The following is a 12,025-nucleotide window of genomic DNA, read 5'->3' as shown; positions in this document are numbered from 1 at the left end:
TGTGTTCAGGAGCTTTGTGAGCATTATGTAGGGAGGCCTTGAGGGAACCTTTGAACATCAGCACAATAGTTGTAAATCATATAGTTCACTGGATACAATTTTAATGCATAAAATGTTACTCCCCCGTTCCGTTTATTTCTTTACCTTTGGTTTTGGTATAAAAGGGAAATGAAGAATCCATTTAAAGATATAGCCATCTTGTATTGAATGACAAGTGAACAAAGAAGCTTGTGATGATCAAATTACTCATAACAATCCCAAAATAGAAAGATAAACAGAATAAGACACCCTAAAATGAAATAGGTAAATAAATAATGAGGACGGATGGAGTAATTGGTAAAAATGTCAATAATTGGTAAAAATGTCAATTTGACTAAATTTTTTTTTCAAGTATATTGAGGACATGGCAAAGGATCAAGTGGAGCTAAAAAAAAAATGTGTATATATCCAAACACAAATTCTTATTTGTGATGGACGCTATCCGTCACAAGTTAAATACAAGCCGAATAGATATCATATTACTTAATATGGGCCGGATAGTACAATCCTAGTGGATTTTATGTATAATATATAGTATTGGGGTGGGTGTTTGGGCCAAATTCTGCAATATTGGGTCTGGAGGATTAATTGGGCTAAAAAGAGAATAGAGCTCGTGAGTTGGTGCTTAGATTAGAGGGGAAAGGCATCTGAGGGTTACTGATGATGGGCTGCGGAAAAGAGAAGACAAGCCCATCAGCTGGATCTCAGCTATCTAACACGAGCAAGCAACCTAAACCCTACTAGGGTTAGGTCCTATATAAGACGAAGGAGGGGGAGGAGCATGATTCATCCATAGAGACATCGTCCCGCATTCAACACTAGCAATCTAGGCGTCTTGCCTCTTGTACTCCTAACATATTATCATATTCTTGCTAGTGGAATACTCGAAAGGGTGTCGTCCCCTTCCCGCGGTCGTTTCCCACGTTGGGTTTTCCGCGTCATCAAATCTCACGTGTCAAATCTCTTAATTTGCATACCTCGTTACTCACGTACAAACGCATACATAATTCATCAAACGACGACGTACGACTAGTGATATTAGACCGCTTTAACCCTAACTAATTAACTCAGTAAAAAATACCAAAACAGTTTGGCGCCCACCATGGGACAAAGTGGCCGTCATCGTTAATCGTGCTACAAGCAACAACGGAACTATGTCAGGAAACAAGCAAAGCGTTGCTCCAAGGATTGAAGGAAGTCAGTCACCACATATGGCGGCGGGACCGCCAACGGTGGCAGGAGTGCAAGCGTCGGGATCGAGGCCTCTACCAAAAACTGGTCCTCCACCCAAGACAAGCCATGCAAAAGCCAGATAGGTGGAAATCCAAGCATGGACAAAAAAGGAGGCAGGATCTGCCCAACAAAAACCAGAAGCCTGCCCAGCATGCCACATCAGGCACCAGACTCCTCCGCCCAATCCAACCCAGATTATAATCAGTGGGATGGATACTCAGTAGAGGATGATTGGGAGCATGAGGGAGGAAAACAGAAAGGCGAAGGAGCAAGCAGCAGAAGAAAACCGTGCACTCTGGGCACAAATTGATGCCTTGCAACAGTAAAGGGTTACCCCAACGCCCGTGGCAATCAGAAGTCTGACTCCGACAGCAAGCCGTTGGGATGAGGCGTCAGGTAGTAGGGAACCAGCACGCTCGCTCCCAGCATACCTGGTTACAAGGCTGGATTTGTCAAGAACAACACCGGAAAGAGAAATAATCCCATGAGGCCTAGGATGCTTAACACCTGATGGCTGTCTAGTGACAAGCAGTATGGAACCAAGGGCAGGTAACCCCCGACTATTAATTTTGCTATCACTAACCAGACATCTGGTGTGGAACTTGTTGGCAGACATGAGACAGATTAGCAATCGGGATCCTTGATTGCAACAACCCCAGCCACCAGGCCTCAGAATCCCGCGACAAACTGGCTGGGGGAGGTATCCAGAATCAGTAGTTCGCCTGCGACCCCCTCACAGCTTATGACAACATCGGGGACATGCAGTATCTGGAAATCAGGGACATGCTCAGTAGGATTCCATGAGTGTCGGCGCCCCTAGAAAAGACGACTCCCGACAGCTACGCAGATTCCCCATTCATAGACGCCATATCACTAGTCACGGTGCTAAAGGGATTCAACGCCCCCACAATGACACTCTATGATGGCACGACAGACCCTTTTGATCATGTCAGCCAGTATAAGCAAAAGATGATGGTGATAACGGCGGTAGGGCACCTGAAGGAAGCTTGCATGTGCAAAGGGTTTGGGTCAACGCTCTCCGGCGCAACCCTACAATGGTTCGTGAGCCTGCCAAACAAGTCGATAACAACCTTCGCTGACTTGGTAAACGCATTTACCCAACAGTTTGCCAGCAGCAAGAGGCTTTGTAAAGCATACGAGTGACCTTTACATGATAGTTCACGGGTTTGATGAGAAGATCAGGGATTTCATCACCAGATTTAACAAAGAGAAGGTGGCAATAAGAGGATGTGACGTACTAACGACACTAGAAGCATTTAGAAGCATACCACAGAGGACTGCTATACTCTGCGAAAGGAGGTCAGATGCCAGTATAACGTGGAAAACCTGAGCCACTTATTACCACGTGGGGGCAGACAGCATGACAAGGTGGGGTCCACGAGTCAGACTCAGCCTTCGGCACCACCCACCTGCACGAAGATAATAAACGTGATAACATGCGGCTCAGACTTAAGTGGTTTAACATATTCAGTCGCGAAGCGACACACTACTGAAGTCAAAGGTAACAGGCCATAGTTCTCCTGTAGGGTCACTCATAGCAGCCTTCCAGCCGTCATCTTCAATGAAGTGGACATCCATAATAGTCAAGAGTATCACGATGCACTTATCATAACACTCTCCATGGCAAGCTGTACGGTAAGGAAAGTTCTGGTGGACACACGGAGTTTAGTCAACTTGGTCATGCTGGAAACCATAAGAAACATGGGATTCAGCGAGAAGGATCTGCAGAAGAAGACTATTCCGCTGGTGGGGTTATGTGGGGAGACAACACATTTACTTGGAGAAATCATAATCCCAACTTACGCAGGAGGAATCAACAAACAAGTCAAATACTTAGTCATTGATGGCCCTTCAACCTACAATGTTATCCTGGGAAGACCATGATTACACCTAATGAAGGCAGTTCCCTTGATATACCACTAGTGCGTGAAGTTCCCCACACCTTGGGGAGTAGAGGAAATACGAGGAGATAAAGGAGAAGCCATGGGATGCTACAAAAAGGCACTAAAGTGCACAACTGATCCCCCAGCATAACAATTACAGAAACAACTTGTCTACGCTGACTAAGTTGAGCCTCTCGCAGAAGAGCTAGATAAAGTTGGCCTAGACAAGCTGCACCCAGAGAGAACGGTACTGGTAGAATCGGAATGCACAGGTAACATCAGACAACAGTTGGTTGATTTTCTTAAAGATAATATGGACTTCTTCGCTTGGTCCCACAATTATATGATAGGGATAGATCCATCTATCATAACACACAAGCTAAGCGTAGATCCAAAGTGCCAGCCAGTCCAGCAAGGGAGACGAAAGTTCGCAGCTGGAAGAAATTAGGTTATCAACAAAGAGGTGGACAACTTGCTGGCAGCAGGCAAGATAAGAGAAGTAAAGTACCCAGAATGGTTGTCAAACGTGGTGGTAGTTCCTAAGGAGAATGGGAAGTGGAGAGTTTGTGTAGACTTCACTGACCTAAATAAGGCATGCCCAAAAGATCCTTTTCCACTACCACACATTGATGCCATGGTTGACGCCACGACAGGGCATGAGATGCTAACATTCTTGGACGCCTGAAGTGGCTACAATCAAATTAAGATGGAGCCAGGAGATCAGGAGAAGACAACATTCATGTTAGAAAGAGGAAGCTACTGCTACAATGTGATGCCCTTGGGTCAAAGAATGTAGGATCAACCTACCAAAGGTTGGTAAACATAATGTTCAAAGAGAAAATAGGGAAGACGATATGTTGGTACAATCAAGGAAAGTTGATAAGCACATGGAACACCTATCAGATACTTTCAGCACTTTAAGGGAATATAAGATGAAGTTAAACCCATTCAAATTCACCTTTAGGGTCTCATCAGGAAAATTTCTGGGGTATATAGTGACGCAAAGGGGGATAGAAGCCAGCACAGAGCAGATAAAAGCAGTACTCCAGCTGGAATCACCAGAGAAACCCAAAGATGTCCAACGGTTGGTAGGAAAGGTGGCAGCTTTAAGTAGATTTATCTCCAGATCTTCAGACAGATGTCGGTTGTTCTATGACATCCTAAGAAAGAGCCAAAAAGTTCGAGTGGAATGAGGAACATGAGAAAGCCTTCAGGGAGCTGAAAAACTACCTAAGCTCCCCACCACTACTGTAAAAACCGGAGCAAGGAGAACCTATATTCCTATACCTATCCGTCACTGAAGAAGTAGTCAGCGCAGTTATAGTCAGGGAGCAGGACAAGGTGCAACAACCCGTTTATTACGTAAGCAAGTCTCTGCTATCTGCAGAGACTAGGTACACATCTCTTAAAAAACTGGTGTTAGCACTTGTCACCGCATCTTATAAACTACGCCCCTATTTTGAGTCTCATATTATACATGTGGTAACTAACTATCCCCTAAAATCCATAATGAGAAAACCTGAGTTATCAGGACGTATGTCGAAATGGTCCGTGCATCTCAGTGGGTACGACATCCATTACGAGCTACAAACTGCGATAAAATCCCAGGCACTAGCTGACTTTGTATCTGACTTTAGCCAGACCATCCAAAATCTGGCTGAAAAAGAGACACTAATCTTGAAAGAAGGATAGGAAGGCGAAACTTGGACGCTGCACATAAACGAATCCTTAAACCAACGGGGGGCAGGAGTAGGTCTGGTGTTGCGGTCTCCAAAGGGAGACCTGATAGTGCTGGCAGTTCGATGTGAGTTCAAGGCGACAAACAATGAAGCAGAGTATGAAGCCCTCATACTAGGGATGTTGATGGCGTTGGATCTAAAAGTCAAGCGTCTGCAGGCATACAGTGATTCTCTACTTATAGTAAATCATATCAATGACTCTTATACAGTCAAGGACTCCAAGATGATAGCCTACCTCAAGGTAGCCAAGGGGCTGAAACAGAAATTCAAGGACTTCAAAATAGTCCATATCCCCAGGGACCAGAACGTGGAAGCTGATGCACTAGCAACCCTGGGGGCAATAATCAAACCAACGGAGCTATCCAGCATACCAATTGTGCATGTCCTAGAGCTAGCTATTCAAAATCTGGTAGAGGAAGACATAGGAGAGCTGGAGGAGCAGTAGGATGCGGATCATGTAGATAGGGAGGTAAGCGCAGAACAGCAGCAACCTGACCTAGATTGGCGCAATCCCTACATAGAATGGCTAGTGGAAGACAAGCTGCCAAACGATAAAAGGGAGGTAAGAGGTTTCAAAATGAAAGCCTCTAGATTTGTACTGGTTGATAACGTGCTTTTCAGGAAGTCGCTAGCCGGACCCTACTTAAGATGCCTGGATAGAGAAGAGGCACAAACTGTGTTGCATGCCATCCACAATGGTGAATGTGGAAACCATGCAGGGGGCAGGAGTTTGTCAAACAAAGCTCTAAGCCAAGGTTACTTCTAGCCCACGATGTGTGCATATGCAGTAGAATACATGAAAAAATGCGACGCCTATTAGAGATCAGAACCCATGATACACCAGCCAGCAGAACCCCTACACCTAATCATCTCTCCATGGCCGTTCATGACATGGGGGCATGGATATCGTGGGGCTGCTGCCCAGGGCACCGGGGAACTTGTTATACATGCTGGGAATGACATATTACTTCTCCAAATGGATAGAAGCTGAAGCATTCACTGAGGTAAAAGATAAGCAAGTGATCTCTTTTATCAAACGAAACATACTTTGCAGGTTTGAAATCCCATCAGAAATCATATGTGACAACGGATCACAGTTCGTGTTAGACAACTCTGATGGATTCTGTGCTAGGTGGAACATTTCACTGAAAACATCAGCACCTAGAAATCCGCAGTCCAATGGACAAGCTGAGTCAATTACTAAAATAATTGTTGAAAATTTGAGGAAAAGATTAGAAGAATTAGAGGAAAATGGGCAGATGAACTGCCCCCGGTATTATGGTCAGATTGGACAACCCCAAAGACGGCGACATGCCAAACCCCCTTCAGCCTGGTGTTTAGAGCAGAGGCAGTGATACCGTCAAAGGTTCTGGTTCCCACCCACAGGTATGGATGCATGACAAGGGAACTGAACCAAACAGAAATGATCAGGAGCCTGGATACAATAGATGAATTGAGAACGAGCGCTCGGATACGCCTAGCCTCCTACAAGCAGTCAGTCGCCAAAAGTTACAACAAGAACGTAAAAATCAGGTCCCTGGAGGTAGAAGACATGGTTCTCCGAAGGTGTTCTGTTTTGTCCATATTTCGCAGGGCTGGAAATACGACCAGGATAGAATAGTATGGGGGTTAACTAGTATCATTCTACTTTGATGTTATCGTGATCGTACCTTTGCATGGTTGATTATAATGTAAATAGAAACGAAAGTAAAAGTAATGAACAATAAAAGAAAACATGACACATAGATTTATACGTGGAAAACCCTTGAAAGGGAAAAAACCATGGGCACCAAGCCAGAAGAGTATTTTCACTATGTAATTGGGAGAATATAAGTATGATAATGATAATGCTTGTAATATTCTCTAAGTACTGTGTAGCTTGTAGTATGTATGTTTGTGTGAGATAATGTAGAATGCGTTGTGTATGTTCTCCATCAAATGTCCCATCTTGTGATGCTTGCTCCTCTTTATATAACCTTCTCCAAACGGTAGAGTAATCTTCACATTAAGAGAAAATATTCTCTCTTAATTGCGTAATTAATTGCCTCCTTAATTGCTGTCTTGATTGCTCCTTAATTGCGCATTAATGCCTATTAATGCTCCTTCTTTATGACAAAATCTTTCTCTTAATTACCATATTTAAGTGGTAATAATCTTATATAGTTATCCTTAACTTGGTCAAATGTTGACCTTACATTTGACCGTTGTCCTCTTATGCCTGGTGCCAGGCTCGAGTTACCCTGACAATCCTGCCCTTATTGTAAGGCCAGGGTTGAACTTAATCCTGGAGATGATGCGGGAGTCTAGGCTCAGCGACTGGTGCCTAACTTGAACTACCCTGTCGGACTTACCCTAATCGTCAGGCCAAGGTATAATTCTATCATGTTAGTAGTGCGAAATTCTAGGCCCAACAATTTCCCCTTATCTCCTTATTATCGCTGGGTCAGGCCATTAATAAAGAGATAACCTTTTCTTTTCATCTTTAGACAACTTCTCCAGGACGATTCAGCGTGCTTTATCATTAAGAAAACGGCTAGTTGCAGTAAACCCTAATTTTTACCGTCTATAAATAACTTCTTCACTTCATGCTTTATTTGTCACCAAAAACCGAGTAATTCCCTGAATTTTTTTTTGAATTATTCTTTAATCTTCATCGTAAAAACCCATAAAACAACCAAAAATTTCATCATGGTTACTAAGAGAAAATCCACCATGGGTGCTGTTACTCCCAGCACTCCAACGTTTCCTAATCATGTCGAAACAACTTCTGAAAATCAACCCATCATTCTTGGAGATGCATCCTCTGTCCAGTTGTTCATACGGTCACTATCTTCTACAAAAATTTTGAGTTTAAGTCGACGAAGGCTCTCGATGAACAACACTCTTTCCCTAATCGTCTCAAACCTGAGTTTGAGAAAATTTTGAAGGATAAAGGGATCATTACTGCTGATTCTGACGTATGGAATCCTGAAAGTCCTCCCAACAGGGCGGACTGCCTATATATTTATCAGGACCAACTCGGTTGAGCCTCACCTGGCGTATCTCAATTATAATGCCTATATCGCTGGTAAGTATTTTGTTCGCTTTTTTCTTCCCTGCAAGATTTGTTAGTAAAAAGCCAATAAATATTAAACAGGGTATACCTTTTTTACAGTTGACGATTGGCTGTCCAATATTGATTATCCCTCTGAAAGGGTAACTACTTTCCTGGCAATTCCTCTTATAGAGAGGTCGTGGCCATTTTGCTGCGGGGTGGACTGCATTCTTCGTTGTTTGAAGGCTGAAGGCTCCTTCAAGGTTCCTAAACATGTTAAGGCTGCTGGGGCTTCAACTTCTTGAAGTAAGACTTTCTTTTCTCTGACATTTTTCATTTGTGTTTTTAATGTGGTGCTTTGTTATATTGCTAATTTAGTTTTGTCGCGTTCCAGCCACTAGATCTTCTACCAGAATTGTCAATTTCGGCATAGCAGACTTGAATGCCAGGCTTGCCAAAGTCAAGGAGGAAGGTTCACAGGCGGCGGGAATGTCTTCAGTACTAGGACTGATCCTGATAAGCTAATTGATCTGACTGATGCCCCTGCCATTCCAGCTCGGTATATTCAGCATGTTATCCTGTACGTCCGATTCAATCATGTCGTCTGCGTACAGTTGACCTGGCTTGTCTTTGCCCCACTATATGAATCAATAATGTTTGCTTCTTGATCAAGTGTATTCGCGGAGTATGTGTGAGTCAATGTTCATTTGCTGCGACAAGGCAGGGTAAGACAAGTATTATATTGGAAAAGTATCCTAAGCCGATGGAGGCGACTGTGTTTCGTGAGAAAGAGGAATTATGGTGCTCGGCAGGCGAGGAATAATTTTTGATCGGTGTTAGTATCTAGCCCTGACAAGAGGGATGTCATTCGCAGAAATGTCAAACAATGGTATTTTGTCCAACCAAGGAGAATGTCCTTGGTAGAATCATTAATCATTTTGTACGTTTGCCCGGGGGAATGTCCCTGTAAAGATAATTTTATGTTTTGTTAGTCCTGGCCAGGAAGGTTATCCTTAATAGGATAGATATACATTTTTCTACTTTTGCCCCAGAGGTTTTATTAATGATATAAAGTTCGTCTTTCAGACTTGCTTTTTTTTAATCCTGTCATTCTTTTCAAACCTATTAACCTGTTTTCTTCAAACCTGTTAACCTGTTAAACTTGTTTTCTTTAAACCTGTTAACCAGTTTTCTTCAAACTTGTTAACCTGTTTTCTTCAAACCTATTAACATGTCTTACGTTTTAATTCTGTGTAGATCTTCAATCATGTACAATTTTTCTTCTTGTAATGATTCAAGTGGGTGGGATCCGGCATGACTGGAGAGCTTATGTCCCCTGCCTGGCTGGAGGGCTTGGTATTCGGCCTGTCTGGAGGACATTTGGACATGTCGTCAGGATCTTTCACCTTCTTACCCGTCACAGTGCTGCCCAGCTGTTGTAGAGGTGTGCAACAAATAGCTGGGTTAGGCAATTATTTCATGCCTGATTGGTCCCGCATTTGCCGTATCTGGTGTGGGTTACCAACGTTCGTTTGGCACGACAGGGTGCAACATAGATAAAAAGTACTTAATAAAAATATAACTGAAATTTAATAGAGTAACCCATAATTCAAGCAAAACAAATTTGGTTAGAACATCCAGCATGTGAAATGCAATTAAGTAGGCAGGAAAAAAATGCACATTGTCACGTAACATGTTCAGGAAAGGCACGACATAGCACACATTCAGATGAGTAAGTTTGGAGTTTTTACCTAGAACATGCAGGGCAGAAATTACCACAAGTATGATTGTGCTTTTAGGTGGGTGACATTACAAGATATTGGAATCATGTCTCCTTGCAGTGTTTGTAGCATGTAAAGTTCTTGTCCGATGATTGAGTAAATTTAGATATAAGCCTTCCCATACATGGACTAGATTGCCTGCTGATAAAATGATTTTTGTTTGGGAATACTTTTTGTAGGACAAGGTCCCCTTCCCTGCAAACTTGATGATAAAATGATATTCTTGGCCGCATCTCTTGGTTCTTCAATCCGTCGGGGTCAGGGTGACATTTGCTTCTACATGGATTGCAGCAGGGATGACTTCTTCACAACTGTTTTGGTATTTTTCTACCGAATTAGGTTAAATTAGGTCAAAGTGGTCTTATGCGTTATTTGAGGAAGGACTCCTGCATCTACTCGCAAGAAGCTGTTCTACATACCTGTTGATAGCAGGAAGTTTCCTGACCTACTCCCTGGTTTTTCTCCTGCTTCCTCTTTCAATCCTCAACAATCGCCACGCAGCATGTCTTCTGGTAAGTCCCTACAACTTTGATGCCTGATGTCTTTACTTTTTTTACCTGATATTCCCTGATGCCTAATTTCTTGCTGACAGCCGGTGCCAGAATTGATCCCTTAGAGGCCATCCTCTAGAGTGCAAGGAGGAAGAGGGCTGCTGGGAGCCCTGACACCCCTTTTGTCTCCAAGAGAAGTGCTCCTTCCCCTGCTGCTACTTTTCAGTCGCCTCCTGCTCGTTCCAGTACTGCTTGATCTACCCCTGAGCCTTTGGAAGCCAGTCCACTTTCACGCCATCGTCCTATTCCTCCGTCGAGCCCTGCTGCCGTTGGCGGAGGTATCACTGCCCATTTTCCTGCGAGCTTTGGGAACGTGGATCTGGTCCTCTAATGGCTGCTATGGACCAGCTTCTGTTTCCACCACTAGTGGAGGCTTTCAAGTAGTTTTCCCCTGAGGAGATGGCTGAGAATGATGTGCACAATGCTTTCATGGTAAGTATGCCCCTTCTGCTACCCCTGACCTTTCTAAACCCCTGTGTGGTGCAGACTTTGTAAGTATTTCTAAACATTTGGTTTTGTGATCCCCGTCGTGGTGGCGGGTTGTACTTCACACTTTTAGCCATGCTTGCCCAAGTGGCAGGTTTGGCCGTATTTTGGAAATTGCTGATGCCTGGTTAGCAGGAAGGCTTCTATCTTTATATATCTTGTATTGTGTGTGTCGCCTTTTCTGCCTACTGGCAGACTTAGGCACATATTAGGTAGTCGTGTCAGCTCGGGGAGCTAGTCTAGACTTATGAATATTGTCGTGTCAACCCAAGGGCCGATTTAGACTTTTGGGGAGGTGGCTGTGTCAACCCAGGCAACTGATTTAGACCTGTCGTGTCAACCCAAGGGGCTGATTTAGACTTTGAAGGTGGTCGTTTCAACCCAGGGGGCTGATTTAGACCTGTCATGTTAACCCAGGGGGCTGATTTAGACTTTGAAGGTGACCTTGTCAACTTAGGGGGCTGATTTAGACCTATCGTGTCAACCCATGAGGCTGATTTAGACTTAGCTAGTTGTCGTGTCAACCCAGGGGGCTGATTTAGATTTAACACCGCTTTGACTACTTAACCTTGTTCATGATGAAAAGTGTGTTCATCATGTTTAAAGCCAACAGCGGCGTACCTCAGACAAGTTTATCGCCATTCTAGGACTAGTGGAACGTTGCAGGATCCTGGTTGCTCAGAAATCCCTGCGCTCCTTATGTTTTTGCATGCATGATGGGGCCCTGACTACCTCGAGTACTCGGTGTTGATAGCTATCTTTGGGGGTGGTATCCGGGTAGCTACGTGAGCTTTGAGCTGTCGGCCACGCCCCCTTTCGTATGTTCTACAAGCCGCTTCGTGAGGGTGCCCCTACTAGGGAATTAGGCTAGGCATGTTGGAGTGCCATGTACCTTGTCACCCCGCATTCACAATTGACAATCATGTTGGTAACACTCTTAACGTACCATAGACGTTAGAGCCCAAAGTGGTATTTCAAAGAACCCAAAATAGAAAAATCAAAAGTCTATCAAAAAGGATGTGAAGTACATGGCGCTATCTCATGGGGTTCCAGAGCAACGTTGGACCCAGGAAGCTACAGGCCACACAGCTCCAATAGCAGTTTCAAGTTTAAAGAAATACGAATGAAAACAAGTACAATAGAAAACTAATAGTATGCCTACTATATTTTTCCTTTTTTTTTGGGTTTTTTGAATACAAACTCTGTACACTAAATTCTACTTGTTATCAAAAGTGATACCTCTTCAGGTGAAGTATGT

The 12,025-nt window shown here is 43.7% G+C and overlaps 1 protein-coding gene across 1 annotated transcript; it reads left to right on the top strand.

Moving 5' to 3' along the window:
• Window positions 1–5,492: 5,492 nt before the first annotated feature.
• On the top strand, window positions 5,493–6,270 carry LOC141613492 (uncharacterized). Its single transcript, XM_074432232.1, has 2 exons — window positions 5,493–5,670; window positions 5,900–6,270. The coding sequence occupies exons 1-2, from the start codon at window positions 5,493–5,495 to the stop codon at window positions 6,268–6,270; spliced, it is 549 nt and encodes a 182-aa protein (XP_074288333.1).
• Window positions 6,271–12,025: the final 5,755 nt, after the last annotated feature.

Source organism: Silene latifolia, chromosome 11 (genome assembly GCF_048544455.1).
Source record: "Silene latifolia isolate original U9 population chromosome 11, ASM4854445v1, whole genome shotgun sequence".
NCBI lineage: Eukaryota > Viridiplantae > Streptophyta > Magnoliopsida > Caryophyllales > Caryophyllaceae > Silene > Silene latifolia.
This window is presented reverse-complemented; position numbering and strand designations above follow the sequence as displayed.